The sequence below is a fragment of the Solea senegalensis genome, linkage group LG7 (assembly GCF_019176455.1).
Source record: "Solea senegalensis isolate Sse05_10M linkage group LG7, IFAPA_SoseM_1, whole genome shotgun sequence".
Taxonomy (NCBI): Eukaryota; Metazoa; Chordata; class Actinopteri; order Pleuronectiformes; family Soleidae; genus Solea; species Solea senegalensis.
In genome coordinates, this window is record NC_058027.1 from 3,436,264 (window position 1) to 3,453,728 (window position 17,465).

At 41.4% G+C, this 17,465-nt stretch overlaps 1 protein-coding gene across 2 annotated transcripts in view; it reads right to left on the reverse strand.

The window, feature by feature from the left end:
• The window catches only part of LOC122772350 (protein TANC1-like), a 63,211-nt gene that overhangs the window by 16,987 nt on the left and 28,759 nt on the right, over positions 1-17,465 (reverse strand). For both annotated transcript variants that reach the window (XM_044030336.1, XM_044030337.1), the window contains 11 exons: positions 13,393-13,624; positions 11,088-11,254; positions 8,395-8,703; positions 7,024-7,224; positions 6,261-6,364; positions 6,044-6,152; positions 3,612-3,734; positions 2,815-3,051; positions 1,762-1,971; positions 1,523-1,604; positions 34-167 (listed from right to left, as the gene is read on the reverse strand). In XM_044030336.1, coding sequence (XP_043886271.1) covers positions 34-167; positions 1,523-1,604; positions 1,762-1,971; positions 2,815-3,051; positions 3,612-3,734; positions 6,044-6,152; positions 6,261-6,364; positions 7,024-7,224; positions 8,395-8,703; positions 11,088-11,254; positions 13,393-13,624 — 1,908 coding nt within the window. The remainder of the gene's footprint in view (positions 1-33; positions 168-1,522; positions 1,605-1,761; positions 1,972-2,814; positions 3,052-3,611; positions 3,735-6,043; positions 6,153-6,260; positions 6,365-7,023; positions 7,225-8,394; positions 8,704-11,087; positions 11,255-13,392; positions 13,625-17,465) is intronic.

Sequence of the window (17,465 nt, forward strand, 5' to 3'; positions counted from 1 at the left end):
ATTAAGCATTTTTTAAGAAAGACGCCTCCGCACCTGTGTGTGTCCATGTTTGGCGGCACTGAGCAGCGGGACCATCCCTCTGCGGTTGGGTATCTCCAGCCCTGCCCCCCGCTCCAGCAGGAACGCACACATCTCCATCCTCCCTCTCCCTGCTGCTGCGCTCAGCACTGACAGGGACGAGCCGACGAGGCGGAGGAGAGTATGGAATTGACACATATGGGAGAGAAGGAGAAGCAGCCGTGAGAAGCAGAGAAAAAAATTTAACTTGTCATTTCCATAATCCAGTTGACAGCAATACAGGTGTTGTTGTAGCTCTTTATATCGGTTAATATTTTCTGCTTTAATGCAACAAACCCGGTGCTGCAGAGCTTTAATAACGAGGTAATCAAACACCAACTGTCATTTTTACCAAACATGACACAAACACTGTGCTTTGGTCATTTTTTTATCGCAAGTCCTTCAGCTAATTGAGCAGCTGGGGACGCAGAGAAAGATATTGGTGTCATTTAATAACCTCCAACACCTAACTCCAAATATATGAGAGCAATAACAGTCCTGTTGTTTTGTTTAAGGTGACTTTACGCATAATTGTGTAGTGTGGCTGCTGCTTCCAGTATACATACTGAAAATAATCGTATTAAAAGACAATATTCTATGGCTGTAATAACCAGGATGCACTGCTGTCTTCTAGTAATTGTGATCTCAGATATTTTCCAAATCCCTGCTTCGGTAATCAGACTTTAACACGTATCCTTGACTGATGGTTTTATCTGTGCAAATGGACGGTAATCCAATGATAATAACACTAAACGTAAACATTAAACAAAGCCCCAGCGCTGCATCACACGAGCATAAACATTTAATGCTCTGACACTTTGTGTCTCAGCCCTGATGGTGAACTGTGTAATAGAATTACACTCTAATGGCGCAGTGGGCAGAGATACAGGCTTTTGTCCGACATGCTTTCAGGAGACGGAGCGAACAGAATCACATCTGCGATCCAGGTAAAAGTGTTACAATCGAATAACAAATGCTTTTTAGACGCTACAAATGTGACTGGACACGATTTCCTGTGTGATTTACCCAATAGAACTGATTATTGTTTTACAAATACTGTAACCTACAGAAGTGTATTGCTGCTGCTTGAAAAAACACTTTTCAGAATTATTGAGGTTAACGAATTCCTGATTTCATTAATCATTAATATTGTTATTTTATAATATATAGGTTTATTTTAAGAACAATATTCGTATTACATTATAACGTGATACTGATCTGTTTGAATTTTGCTGATGTGGCAGTAAAATGCTACCATAGTAACCAGTGAGCAGGTGTCTGTATACATCCACTGTGCTTTCACGTACAGGTACGTTCACTGCTATGTATGTATTGATTGCACTGTGGGAGAATGTGCCGGAAACGCAACCCCAACGCCCTTGATTATGACACTGGAAATCAACACTGATGGACAGAAAGAGGTGAGCGAGCTAAATTTATCAGACTGATAGAATGAGAAATGCACCGGTTTCTCCCCAGAGAGAGTCGTGAGCGTCCATCTGCACTGCCAGCTGTTCATCTTTCAAGTCCAGCAAGCTCTTCACCACCTGCAGGAAAAGACAATTTTACACTCCTCTGTGCTGCTGTCTCGCTGTTTTCACAAAAAAAAACACCCACAGATTGACTGGAGCAGACAGCAAGTGAAAGTCAGTAAATTTGAAATTATAAATCGACATAAAAAGAGAAAGAAATGCTGATACATACCTGTGTGTGTCCCATACTTGCTGCAGCGGTGACCACCTGCTGTGCAGCCTGTCTTTTCCCAGTCACGGTCTCATTACTGTTGTGCTGCTGTGGGTCACTGAGATTCTCTGCTCCCCAGTCCTGGCCCAGCAAGATGTTGATGATTTCTGCATGACCCTTCAGCGCAGCATGGACCAGCGCACACTGACCATTCTTATCAGTGTGGCCCACCTGGCAGAGGGAGAGAGAGAGAGAGAGAGGGGAGGGGAACCTGTAAAGACTTACAGCACTGGTCCTGGACAGTGCCTGTAACATGCTGGCCTAGATCAGACTGGTTTATACCGAGAATAGATCACCCAAAACGGTTGTGAGTGTAAAATAATGGCTGCTCGGGACATTGGTGTAAAAGTACAGAGACACAGTGTTCTGACATGGAAATTGCACAGACCACACACTTCGAATTTGATTCTTTCTGTCCCTGCACAGTTAAATCGAGCAGCGGTTGTAGCTCAACTTCCCCATTTAATCAGACGACTGTCCTTGTCCCAGTATACAAGCACTGGTGGTTATTAAATGAAGAGCGTTTGGGTCCAGCAGAAAATGTATACATGCCAATTTCATTCCTCCATCGTCTACTGCTTTATCCTCCACTCAAGGGTCGGGGGTCATTCACACCTTTGGTCAATTTGTGTCCAGTTAAAATAATCTGTATGTTTTTGGAGTGCGGGAGAAAACTGGAGAATCCTGAGAAAACCCACGTGCAGACGTCCAAACAGAAAGGCCCTCCATCGAAACCAGGTCGCGAACTTTAGTCTTTTTGCCGTAAGGCAACATTGCTAGCCACTGCACCACAATCAGAGGCGATTCTAGGGTCTCTTGGGACCCTAGGCAAAAATTCATAGGGGGCCAACCAGTGTTCACCCTTATATGATAAATAATCTGTGAAATATGCAATTTAAAAATAAAATTATACAATAAAACACATAAATTGTCTCCACATTGTCAATGCTGTAGTGTTTCAAACTACAGCCTTCGGAGGCAAACAGCGCCTCTGACCACAAGAACTCCACTGACCTTGGTTCCTTTCTTGCACAGCAGACTGACGACGTCCACGTGTCCGGCGGCGGCGGCCAGGCACAGGGGCGTCATCCCGTTCTCGGCGCTCCCGTCCACAGGAGCCCACATCTCCAGCAACAGAGCCACCATCTCCACATGTCCCAGGTGGGCATGAACGGCCAGGATCGGAGCACGTCCGACCACCTCCGTACACCAGGTCACACTGGCGCCGCCGAGCATCAACAGCCTGCTTACCTGCAGGATGAACACAATGAATATTTTATCTCTATATGTCGTTCATGGTAGTTATGAACTACAATACTGTGCAAAAGTCTTAGGGAAACATGCTATAATGACCCGATATAATTAGTTACTGGGAAACAACCACAAAATACAGGAAATAAGCAGTATTGAAAAAAACAGAACACTTTTGTCCTACTTTTGTGTCAAAAATGGCTGCAGTGAAAAAGGTCTATTACACCAAGTTTATTCAAGTCATGCTTGAGCATTAAATACACATATTTAGGCAGTTTAACTCACTGGAGGCTTGCTAATATTGAAGACCACCATTCAAGAGGCCGAAGATCACAGAATTTGAAAGACATAAAATCATCATTTTGCAAGATTCCTTCAGAAAACTTGGACAGAACAGTGGGAAAGACTTGAAACAGCACATTTTTCCTGTATTTTGTGGTTGTATCTGAATAAAGATACCTTCAAATAAAATATGGACGGTCATTAAAACTTTTGCAACAGCAACAACAAGGCTCCAGTGGTCGCTTTGGACATTTCGCACAGCCCTGCATGTAGGTCACCTTGATGTTCGGTGTATAAAGGTTCCTCAGGGAGGCCAGCGCAGCGGACAAACTGTCTGTGCTGTAGTTCACCCACATGGCCTGCAGAACGCTGGAGGACACACCTGTCTTCTTACTCAGACCCTGCGAGTGTTTGAGAGACAAACGGGGAGACGGAGAGAATTAAGGACGGCGTGAGAGTTAAGCCTCTCCAAATGAGAGTATGATTTTGTCCCAGGAGAAAACCCACGATGTACAGAGTGCGAGCCGCTCGTACAACCAGAGAAACATCCATTGTACAGTGGGCGGTTATGTATACAAGTAATATGTGTGGGTGATGGTGGAAAAACCTTAAAGCCTTAGTTCTTATGTTGTTATGATTATATAGGATCTCATCAGAACCATATTATATGTTTTATGTACACTCAACAGCCCCTTTATTAGGTGATTGTTAATGCAAACATTTAAGCAGCCAATTACGTGGTCCAGGCGAAAGAAGATTTAAGTGACTTTGAACGTGGCACGGTCGTTCAGAATAGTATTTCAGAAACTGCTGATCCACGGAGATTTTCCCTCACAGCCATCTCTAGAGTTTAGAGATAATGGTGTGGAAAAAGAGTAAATATCCAGTGAGAGATAATGTGTTTTTAATGTCAGAGGTCAGAGGAGAATGGACACGCAGGTTTGAAATGATAGAAAGACAACAGTTACGCAAGTAAGCACTACAACCAAGGTATGCAGAAGAATAAAGGCACACAAGCTGCATTATAAGGTGTCTGATGATGTGACTGGTGACTGTATTTTACCTACTCCATATTGCAGAATGTCTTTATGCACTGTCAACAATGGTTTCCGAGCATGAATACGACCTACTGATTCTTCATGATACACATTGCGGATAACTCAACGTTCTTTTTAGTGCACATGACTTTTGTTTTTAATGTCTAGTCCGTCTGAGGTTTGCCTTCGACTGGCATCAGGTGTGAATCAACAAAGGGGACGAATAGATGTGTGTACACGTCCTTAGGCTACATCCACACTGCTGTGTTTTTGTTTAAAAACGCCATTTGAAAAAAAACATTTGGAAGACGATAGGAAACAATGACACATTCATTCTATCCCCGCCTTTCGCCCCATGTCAGCTGGGATTGGCTCTTGCCCCCCGCGACCCTCATGTGGAGGATAGAGTGGTAGACAGTGACAGGTATCTTCATATACCTTCTGATTGGTTCTTGTTGGGCACAATGACACCAGACGAGTCCCCTTTCCCATGGTGTGCCACTGCTTGTTTGCCTACCAGTACAAGCAGTGACTTGTCTATCTGTCTTCTGATTGGCGGACAAGGCTTTAGAGCAGGGGTGTCAAACATACAGGGTGAATTTGTTACGATTAGATATTTTTCAGATCCAGATACCTGTGGCTAATGGCGTATTTACTCGCCTGGGCACAGCACGGCACGGCACGATTAGGTTGCATCACCACTACAAAAAAAGTACCTACTTAACGTGGGAGGAGTCATCATTGCACGGCTGAGTGAAACTGTGGTGACTTTGTTTTATACGCGACACACACACACGAGTGACTAGTGACTTTACACCAGACATCTGTAGTTGTTGGAGATTAACCCACGTTTTTAGGATTGTTAAGTAGTTTTAAGTGATCTACAGTTTGGCTTGATTTGTGTGGGACGTCTCTTCCTGTGACGGCACCCTGGCCAGTGGTACTACCTGGTACCCGGTACTTGTTGTTATTGTGGAAACGCTACTTAAACCATGCCATGGCGTGAGCGAGGCGAGTAGAGCCGGTAGAAATACGACATAAAAGTGCTATGCCTTTGTTGATCCACTGTTAAGTTGTGATTTTTATGTAAATGTTAAACTTAGGAACAAGGCATTTCAGGTTGTTCATAATATGTTTTGTAAGAAGATACTTCATTGGCATGCTTCTGATAGTACTTAATAGTATGTATTTGTGTGTGGACAGGATTATTTTTGAAAATGGAGGAGCAAACGCGTGGACCAGGCTTGAAAGTGTTTGTGTGTAATAATATTCAGGAAAAGGGCAATGTCGTGTTTAAGTGAAGGCACTGGGATTCAAGGAGATTCAAAGGGAGGTTTAATCCATTCCATCCATCCATGTACTGCAGAGGCAGGGCACACCCTGGACAGGTCATCAGTCTATCACAGGGCAAACGGCCAGAGATAAACAGCTATTCACACTCACATTCACACCCTGTCAGTTTCAAGTTTTCAATTAACCTCAGTTTGTATGTTTTTGGACTGTGGGAGGAAGCCAGGACATAACTCACTCAAACACCAATAGAACATGTAAACTCCACACAAAGACACAGCTGAGTTGTATGAGGATTCAGTGCTCACTACTGCAACACTGAGCCACCCAAAAACCTACATACCAAGTTACATACATAGACATAGTATCAGAGTTTATTTCACCTTGAATATGTGAGCCTTAAGGATGTGGTGTCCCAGTTCCATGGTTTGCTGCCGGTTCAGCTTCCCCTCCTGTCTGGAGAACATGAAGGCGAGGAGAGCATGGCCACTCCTGCAGACATGCATGGACACTTATTTACTTGAATGCACAGTTTTCTAAACACACAAACTGACCTCAAATACAAGCATCTGGTGCTGTGCGACGTGTTTTTGTGATCACCTGGGATCACAGAGGAAGTCCGTGCTCTCTCCGTCTGCTCTCCAAACCAGCCACTCTCTGAAGGAAGGATGACACAGCATACGTGTGCCGTCCCTGCGCCTAACCTACAAACACAAAAGACACAAAATATTGAGTCGGTGGGAACCGTGTGCATGCTCTCTGTCGTACAACACTTTTCACTCAAAAGAAACAATGAAGAACATGGTAACCATGGAAACTTGAGATTAACATGATGGACTGGCAAGAACCCTGTGTAAATGTGAAGAGGGTTTCCACAGGCATGGAACGTAGAAAGTGATTCGGCCTTGAATGAAACATAACATTCTAACCGTTCCCTGTATTTGAAAGAAAGCCTTTGAAAGCTGATCTGCCACATCCTTACATCGCTTTATCCTCCACATGAGCTGACATAGGGCAGAAGGCAGGGTTCACCCTGGACAGGTCACTAGCACATCATTGTAAGGCCAGCATATGGAGATGGAATGCTAGCAACTACACCAATGTCTGGCCCGAGATGAGAAAAGTTTGTGTCAAATAAAACTGACTGACTGCATGGTCACACTATTAAAAGATATAGCAGGTTTTCTCTGTTTGCCCACATTCACATTCCAACTATCCATTTAAAAATAAAGGTACAATGCCAGGACTCCTTTGTCGTCCACACAGATACAGTGTATGCACATGATTTATTTCATGGAACAAACGACACTGAACATGCAATCACACAACAGCTCATCATACAGACGTATCACAAAAGTCTTACCATGAATCCAGCCAGGCTGTCTAATCTCTGCTGGAAGTCCTTCCACTCCAGCTCCCCCCTCACACTGCCTGCATTCAGTGCCCGGAACATTTGTTCGTCAGTCAGTGGGTGCAGAGAAGCCAGCGCTACATTTAGCACCGGTAGTATCCGTTCAAAGAGCTCCTTATCCGGAAAACTCACGCGACACATCAGCAGGTACACCTGACAAATATTCATACACCGTGTTAATGAGACTGTAAGGGATTAACATCAATGGATGCATCAGTATACTTCTTCTTGTTATTATTATCATTATCAATGTTATTATTATTATTATTATTATTATCATTATTATTGTTATCATGTTATAATTATTATCATTGTTATTATTGTTATCATTATTATTATTATTATTATTATTATTATTATTGCTATTATGATTATTATTATTAATAACAATAATAAGTAAGAATAGATAACCACAGAATGGCCTCACTGTATTCAGGATTCAAACCTGGGACCCTCTTGATGTCAGTATCACCACCGTATCACACACAATCTGTGCACGGTAATAAAAATAGAAGGTAGCCAGCGCTGTCTTATAATTGTCCCCAGTAATTTGATGTGGGATGTAGGATGTGTCACATCTCAGCTATTATGGAGCTTAGATCTATACAGTGTAGCATCCTTATATGATCAACTGTACATTAGTCATTTGTTTGTCTCTCCATATAAAATAATATAAAAGGGGAAAATAGAAAATAAAGATTTCACACAAACCCATAATTAACTGCTGATTGTCCACTACACACTTGAAGCACACCTCTGTCCCTTCTCCACATCCATTACCCAATCGTTCAATGATGACCTCTCTAAGCCTTTGTGTGTTGAATAAAATAAAACTGCCCTTTGCTTTTTAGTCACTCCGCACAATTTTTGCGGGCACTCTGTGGAAAGTGTTTGATCCTGTCTTTTTTTTTCATCTTCATTGATTTGAATAGCATGTAAGTACACTCTTATTCTTTTATGGAGAAAATCAAGGGGGGAACAATGTGCTCTGTGTTCAGGTGCCTTTGAACCATTTGTGGGGAGTTTAAAGACAAAGATTGCTTCCGGCTTCAGGCCCAGTGTTTAACGTTCAGCGGGGTTCATAGAGCTCCGGACGCCCCCTGGTCTATGACTGTTTTGGGTTCCCGGAGCATAGTGTCCATCCACTGTCTTCTCTTATGATTAAAAATTGGGGGTGTAACAGTACGTGTATTCGTCCCAAATTTTCATACAATAACTAAGTATGAGAGAAAGATAACGAGTGCTTCCAAAAATACACTAAAAAATAAAATGTATTTTTCAAAATAGCTTCAGTGATAGATGGCGATAATCGCGGAATCTGACCTCTGACAGGGAGACGGGCACGACTAGGTAGTTTCCTCCCTTCAGAGCCAAGTGGCCTTTGTGGAACAGATCCAGGGTGAGCTGTAGGTAGAGGATGGAGCCGTGGCTTCGTGTAGAGAGGTGGCTGCTGAACTTGCTGAGGAGCAGCGGATCGGGGGCGGAACCTGTTGGCGTGGTGACGTTGGCGGCGACCTGGGTGCTGCCACTGACCCGATGATGAATGTAGTCGCTGAGGTCGGCTCCCAGGTCGCTGCTGTCTGGGAGAATGTCCAGAGAGATGCCAGAGAAGGGGAGGAGTGTGGTGATTTCCTGCAGAAGAAGGACCAGGGTGAAACATTTAGAAGGATTTATTGTCAGAGATTGAATTTACTACACATGATAATCTTAATGTAAGTATGAATATTTGATTATTCAACATTTAGTTTGATTACAGATAATGTTATTCGTAATTATGTTAAAAAAGATTTAAAAAATGATTTCTACTACACTGATGACCTAATTTGTGGTGCATCTATTACCACAAGGTGGTAACAGCGGCAAGCATTCGGTCAGAGGACTTCATTTTGTTTGCAAAAGGGATGACAATTTCGAGGTTTTCCTGAATGCGGCACACGGTCGACCCCACAAAAGTAGAGAAATTTACCATGGTCTTTGAATGCATCACTTTAGCTTCTCCTCTTGTCTCAACATGCAAACCCTGCATTGGGGATGTAAGTGGTTATAGCCTTAGAATAAGAATGTTGTATGCTCTTTAAGCAAGTGCTTTGCTTTATGGATCCCCCACCATTGTCATGAAAATGGACTTTTGACCCCGAATTTATTCATTAGTTATACTTTAACTTGTCATTTGGACTTTCAGCATCCTGCTTTGACTTATTTTGAATCCATGCTTATGTTGTTTCTGTTTGTCCTACTTCCTGCTGTTTCTTGTTTGTTGATTACCTTCACCTGTATATTGGTTGCACCTGTGATATTCAACATCAATGTAGACTAGGCCTATGCAGAACTACAAATCAATAAATGAATTTGAAGGAATTGGTCCTGGAAAGTCCTTAAAAGGTCCTTGAATTTGATATCAATCAAAGCCTGACCCAAACTAGAGGATTTTTAGAGACCACGGACACAATGTACGGACTTTATAACTGACTTTGTAACTGTGACGTTTTAATCCAGAGAAAGCACAGACTAGGTGATCCAGTCAAGACACATGACCACACACTTTGTGTTTCAATGATTTCAGGGAGGAGATACCAGGGATTTAGGATCCCACAAAACAAGGACTTCAGAATATAAACAGACATGGAGGCGGACTGTCGGCGTTGTCAGTTAATAGCTGTTGTGTGTGCAATGTTTTGTGCTGAGAAATGCAAAAAAAATGTGGGTGAAGGCGCAATCAACTTGGATTGTACAAGTTACGTTTCTAAACAAAAGTATGCAACATCCATTTCCCGGTCACCTCGCTAACCCCTCACACTACAAGATCATTTGGCCAGATAATCTGTTCAAATCAGCCTAAAATTAAGGCCCCCGCGATTGTTGGAAGTGCCAAATATGGACAAAAAACTGGCCAATTTTACTCTAGCGTGGGGCAGGCTTTACTATGCAGATTAAGAAGAATGACATCCTTTCTGGGGTGTTAGTGAGTGGAGGAGTCCTCTGTTTGTTTCCACCTCTGTATTTAAAAATGCATGTAGCATGCCCTTGGTGCATTGGCTGAGGACAAATGAGAAGCACCAAAAGCAGGACCCATTCCTCAGATGCTGTTGCCTCTGACTCACACAGAGCCAAGGGATACAGTACAGTAAATGGTGTGACAATGACTCAAGCTCCAACGTTGCTCACAGGCCTCTCTCACATTCACATTTCATCTCCTCTCTCACCATCCTCGACTGCTCAACACGGGCCAAAAAACAGCCGTAACGGATTCAAAAATAAATAAAAAAATAAATTCCATGTTACTGCAGCTCTGTTGGTCATTAGCAAAGAATGACGTTTTGGTTTAACGTCAAGCACTTGACTTGTCATCCAAACCATTCTCTGCTAAACTCCAGGTTGTAAGCACTTTCTGTGACATGGCTGAGAAAGCGTGATAAAAACCTCTTTACCTTTAAAGTTTTGAATGTAATGTTCACTGACCTCAAATGCATAACAAAAAAGTAACCCCAAATATGTTTTGTGTATTCTCAAACACTAATCCAATTATGTAACTGGCTGACTGGCTGGCTGTCAAGCTCCAGACTCCCTACAGACTCTCAGTATTTTTATCCATTCAGGACATAATCCCATGCAGCTTTGGGGGACTTGGCTTGGGCATTGGACAGATGTGTGTGCTCTTTGGTGGGATTACCAACCGGATTGGGAATAAGCATCAGACCAGGGAGCTCAACAGTGCCAAAAGCCACTGTGTCAGCACCACGGCAGTAACAGTTCATCATCAGACATACAAAGAGCAAGGAGCCGAGAAAAAAAAGACACAGGTATTGGAAACTACTCTGTGCTTTAGGTAAGATTGAAAGAGTCAATTCACCAACAGTGCGTTCTCTGTTTTAAAGGTTAATTCCACAAAAACTTTAAAAATACTTTATAGATAATCAAGATTGGTATTGGTGACAGGCAGCTAAATTGGTGCTTTTTTAAATTTGTAGCAGAAAATTGGCAAAATATATAGACATTTGCAAAATATCTACACTCACCAGCAGGCCTGTTCTGACTGTGACCACCAATTTAAGCCAGACTGGAAATTTGGAGATTATTTTAGTGATGAAGGTTGCGATGGTATCACCATAGTCCGGTTTGTGGAACTCCGCCTCATTAAGGCTGTCGACCAATATGATGTAGTCGTCTTCAGGGAGCCTCCTCTCTGAATAAACACAATAATAAAGACAGAAAAGATTACTAAATTAAACATTAAATTATATAGTCATATAGCATATAGTGAAGAATAATGTAATATCGATTTGTTTTGCAGTGCAGGATATGCTGAGAAACACACCCACTGTTGATTATGTTCTGCTGAAAGTAGCGAGAGGCCGTTGTTGTTTATTAGCACCAAACAGAAACAAGCCATATTCATCATGTGCCACATTATTGAAGCCGCCAGCATTTTCTCTGCTGGCCTGTGAGGACTCATACACTTAGGCACAAGGGCTCTCCATTTTTTAGTAGCCTGCTTAATAGAGATGGAGTAGACAAAAACACTCCTGTACTCAGACTGTGGAGGGCCTGCCCTTAATAACACATCAGTCTAGCTGACTGACTGTAGCATGAGAAATTGAGCCAGCTAATTTACCCTCCGCAGATTATTTTGTGACCTTGAAAATCCTGTGGGACACTGATGACTCACCTTTTGGATAGAAAAAAAAAAACGCTCATCGTTTCCTATGTAAATGACCTAACATCTGTTTCACACTCCACACCGTTTCAAATCATTGACCTTCGCTGTGAAAAAATAATCTATGGCCCATCACTGAGCCGTTAATGAGCTGTTTCACACAGGAGATGGGAGCCTGTAATTGCAGAGTGAGGGAGTAAGAGATTTTTCATCCTAAAACTGATACTATTTTCAACTATAAAGAAACGAAATGGCTTTAATTTATTTTATAATCACATTTTTCTGTTAAGCTGCAGTGTAAACTTTTCTCGTCCTTATTCTGAAAACAAGCTCTGTCAAGCAGTACTATCAGACCTGGCTGAGGGAGCGTTTGTGTCAATGCGGCAGCAGAGCAGGGGCGGGCGGGGACAAGAAGTATTTAGCCCATTATCCTATAAAAGTGCTGAATGACAGCAGAATTATGCTTTATCCATAGGGTTACTATTGTATTGTTACAGTGGTGCTGTAACACTGCTTCGGAAATACACGAAAAACTAAGAAGTAGACGTGGGGCATGACTAAGGACAGAATATAAAAGTTATCATAAAGAGAACAGACCAAACAATCTCCAAACACAAGAAGAGGAAGAAGACAATGACAATGAAGATAGCAACAACAAACATGAGTCATATGACATCATCGTTTTCCCAATGTAATGTGTTGGTTGTCTACACCAAAATGAAACGTTTTCCAAAAATCACAAAACACTGGTTCCGTGTGGATAAAATTCAATATGATTAAAAAGAACATCAAACAAAAAAAGACTAGCAGATTCTCCAGACCTTTGCAAGTCTGGTCACTTTTTTACCTACGGAGCTCCCCCTACAGTTTCAGAGTACATCTTTTTCATCAGCTGAAAGGTCTGTTAAAGGCGACATAGACCGGAAGCTCCAATTAACGCTGCGTTTGTGTGTGTGTATCTGCGTCATTACCTCGTTTATGAAACCCTAAAGTTTCAGAACAACAGTTCAGCCACTGCTGAGAAAATAGTGTTGTATTGTTTTCCTGGGCTCTGCGAAGCGGATCGGCACTTCCTTAATTTGATGTCGTCATCAGAAATCCTCACCATTGTAGCGCCTCCTGGTGCGGGCACTAGTCCGGGCACATCCGGGTGCGTACATTTACCCGCAGAAGAAGAAGAACTACTCTCGTTGTAGCTGCTGAGATGCAGAGCATCCACCGTGCCAGAGGGGGAGCTGTGTATCTGAGAGCTGGCCTATCTATTACGTCACTTCCAGGTACCTGGCCAATCACAGGACAGTGGGAAAGCTCTCGTTGGCTGGCCAATCACAACACAGTCCACGTTCTGGGGGTGTGGTTTTGGTCTGAAACAGCGCAGCTGAAGGGAGTGTCAGTGAGGAGATATTTTGATCGGCTCGTTTGCAGCGATTAGGAGGTTTTTAATCATGAAAACAAGTTAATATATGTAAGTAGACCTCCATAACTAACATATATGTGTGATACAAGCATTCTATGTCGCCTTTAAAATACCTTTAATTTTGTTGTGTATTTTTGCGTCACTTTTGGAAAAATCATCAAATTTCAGCCTAAAAGAACAACATTTAGTGTGCAAGGTAAGGGCCCGGGAATTGTGTGAGTGTGTATTTGTGTGTGTCTGACTTCCTTACCTTTGCGCAGGCTGGCGATAGGCTCTAGGATTCCCTTTCTGAAAGCAGCTATTGGGTCTTGAACACAAGATCGCAGGCTGAGGGCGTTTTGTAAATGAGGCTCCTGCACCAGCACTTCCCTGTATGGGCTGAGCTGGGGAGCTCTGGCCAGCAGGGCGGCAACACTGTGCACAAACTCCGGCACCAGACAGGTGTAAGTGTTGTCAGCCTGACAGAAATGGTAGGCGACCACCTGATAGGAGGAAGAGGCAGGTGAACAACTGAAGAGCAACATCTGCATTTCACAAAAATAGTAAAAAGATCACAGAGAAAATGCACGGTGGACATAGAACCCAGAAATAATGATTTGGGGAGGAAAAATTAAATTTTTTCTGACATAATGAGTGATAAATAAAGGTTATAATAGGTTATAATAAATATTTTTATAATAATAATAACATTAATTGGAATATGATGATCCAGATTTAAATCCCTGTAAACAAACAAATACATTCACAACTACTCGTTTACTACTGTTTACTACTACATTTGCTTACATAAAACAATCAAAACTTTTTTTTTTGCCCTCTCTAGAGGATGATCCCCATATTTGATTTTTTTTTATATTGGATTCCATTCTTCCACTGCCATATCTCTGCGCTTGGGACCGGCACTAGGAGTACACTGCATGTGGCCCCCTTGTGGTTTGGGTTAATTAAAGGTCCCATGACATGCTGCTTTTTGGATGCTTTGATATTGGCCTTAGGGGCACACGAATACTATATCTAAAGTCTCTTTCCCACAGAAGAGAATTACAGCCACTACGAGCCAGTCCCTAAATGAGCTTTCCTAAAATGACTCATTTCAGCTTTAAAAATGCTAATGAGGAGGAGCAGGTCAAGGTGGAGGGTGGGGGTGTGGCCTTGCCCAGCTTGCGGCCAAGGTACCACACGCTAATGTTTACAGTGGATGTATTGCAATGGCATAAAGAAGTAGAAACTCAGTGGCTACAGCAGGATGTCTCCGAACAGTTAGTTTACAATATTGTGTCTGGATACGGTACTTTAGTTGGTTTGTTTATGTATGCTGGGGTATTAAACTCAAATGACCTGGGGGCCAGTGAGCATCTAATCTGGTCAAGATGAGGCCTGTGTAAAAAAGTGGAAAAAAACAACTGTTCAGTAGCAGGAAAGTCTGAATATAGAAGTTAAACCTATGTACAGCTGTGGTTCATGTTCACAATACAATAAGCACTGGGATTAATTTAGTTTAATAATGATGAATAAGCTCTGAAGTTTTATCAAGCACATTTTATAGTCATAGTGAACACTTTGAGTTTCTTTTTGAGTGATGTAGAATGGTTGACAATCAAGGAAGGAAGGAAGAAATTTGACTGCATCAATTCAGATGTGTTAAGATCTCAAAAAAGAAGGACAGTCATTAAAAAGACTGATGTCACAGAATATAAAAAGCAATAAAGTTTATGATAAAATAGCAGCGAAATTTGCTGTAAACACAAGGAAAGCGGCGGCTGAGTCATAACTTAGCATTCGCTCGTTCAACACATTACCGCAGAGCATCTCTGAAACACACTGGTTTATTGAGTTAGGAGACTGAGAGGTAAATAAAAGGGCGAGGGAAATGAAACATACCAATGCTGCTTTTTTGCAATAAAAGGAAGAAAAACGTGATGAACACAAGGAGAGAGTGCCTCAAAATGAGCAGACACAGAAACACTGTGTGTATTTTGTGCCTACATATTATACATATTTAATAGCATTCACGTACAGCCTCCTGCTTTCACCATATGTGGTCCACACATACTGTAAAAAATGACATGATCAGTGATTTTACTTTTGAGCGAACACCATCGCCATCACAAGTAGTCTGTCCAGTTCCCATGGAAACTCTTATTGAGGCCAAGTTAGTAAATTTAGAAGCTTCCATGTCATCTGTGTGATGCAATCAGCAGCAGCATGTTCTACATGTGCCCAGAAAAGAGAGAAGAACACCCTGACATTAACATCGAGTGTCACATATATGCAGAATTGCATCTTTTATCAAAACAATTTTTTAAAAAAACAACAAAAAACAAAAAGGAGCCGGGTTGTTTGTTTTTTAATTACTTTGAGCTGAGTCCTGTTTTCCTTGCAGGCTTGCAACAGTCATTATTGATGCTGTTTTATATTATCACACAGAGAAATGCAGGGCCATCAAGAGTAGGATTTTTTTTTCTAATAAGATTATGATTTCTTCCATCCTTCCTGTTGTAAGTGCAGGTGAGTCAGTAGCCTGCTTGGCAACAACACAAATATGTGGATTTGTGTTGCTGTGCATGTTCTCTTGTGGCTTTGTGATTACCTTGTCTTATCGCGTCTCATCTCGTAATTTTTTCTCTCTCATGTCTTTTACAAATGTCTCATATGTCTATCTCTTGTATTTATGACTATCACGTATCTTATTTTAACTGTGTTTTGTTTTTATGACTTTCTGTGTGTCTCCTTTTATGATTTTATGTTGGCGAAGGTCTATTCTATTCTATCCTATTCTATTCTATGTTATATGTTATATTCTATTAATCTCATCCTATTTAAATATCGAAGTAATTGTTTGGCTTTACATTAACATTAAGAAGGTGTTACATTCACTTAAGAAGGTTAAGCAGCTTTTGCAAGATTTGTACCATTATGCTTTTGCTATTGTCATGTTAGCTTAGCATAATGTGGATGACGACCCACTTTTTACAGATGGCAAACTATTGTGACCCAAATCAAAATATAAAGCACAATACGAGAGCAAATTTGCACAGAATATAACAATTCATTTACAGCCATATGTAAAACATCTCACATCAGTGAACAAACCATTTTTTATGAGCCAAGAGATATCTTATATTACATTTTTATATTACATCTTATATATACATTATATCTTAATTGTTGTTATTTAAAAAAAATAACACATACATCTTAACTAAAAGGTTGGGAAAATTCTGCAAATTTGTTTGGGGACCCCAAAATCTCCTGCGACCAAATGTTTGTGAACCCCTGCTTTATATTATTAAACTGGTTGTCATTCAATTTGTTGCTGTGACACTGTAAATTTCCCCCATTATCTTATCTTATTTTATCTTAGAAGCCACTAAATCCCACTGTTTCATGAATGTTTTGACTCTATTGAATTATATTCCAAGTCAAACTGCAACATCTGACAGAAAAATCACAATTATATATTTTCACAGACTCCTTCAGCCCCATTCTCCAGAGGGCCAGTAACAGCTCACTGGCACTTTACTTGTCATATCTCACTTGTTTGATCTGTGAAAAAAGGTGTTAAAAAAAGAACGTTTTTTTTTTTTTAACCTCCTCTGGTTTGTTTTGTTACTGCCCAGAGCTAAAAATAGTCTGTCCACATAATGTAGAGACAGTTTTCACATAACAAAGAAACAAGATATAATGCATAATTATCCAACTGTGGATGCTTGGTGTTTCCAGTCATTATGGCTGGATGAGATAACCATCTCCTGGATTCAGCATCAGGTGTAAGACCTCCTTCACACTGAAATTAGTGGGTATTTGGAGGATTTGTGAACCTGTGTGAACCTGCTAAAAAAGGCAATTAACACTCTTCCCACTGCCAGTGGCTGCGCTGCCCTTTGTTGTTTTTATCCGCTCATTTGTCACCTGTGGTTGAATTCATGCATTCACCGTCTACCACTTTATCCCCCACATGACGAGCCACTGGAGCCAATCCCAGCTGACACAGGGTGAAAGGCAGGGTACAGGTCACCAGTCCATTGCGGGGCCAACACACAAAGATAAACAACCACTCGCTCTCACACTCAAAAATATGGTCAATTAAGAATATCCAATTAACCTCTGCATGATTTTTGGACAGTGGGAGAACCTGGAGAACACCTGTGCACAAGAACATGCAGAAAGGCCCTTGGAAGATGATGTTATAATTATTTTTGCAAATTTTACTTTGTTCCGTTTACCTAAAGGCACTAATAAAATAAGAGTAATACAAAATATAGAGGCAAATATTGTCTCAAGTTGTAAAAAGTAAAGTTTGCTAAAAACATTCATGGCTAA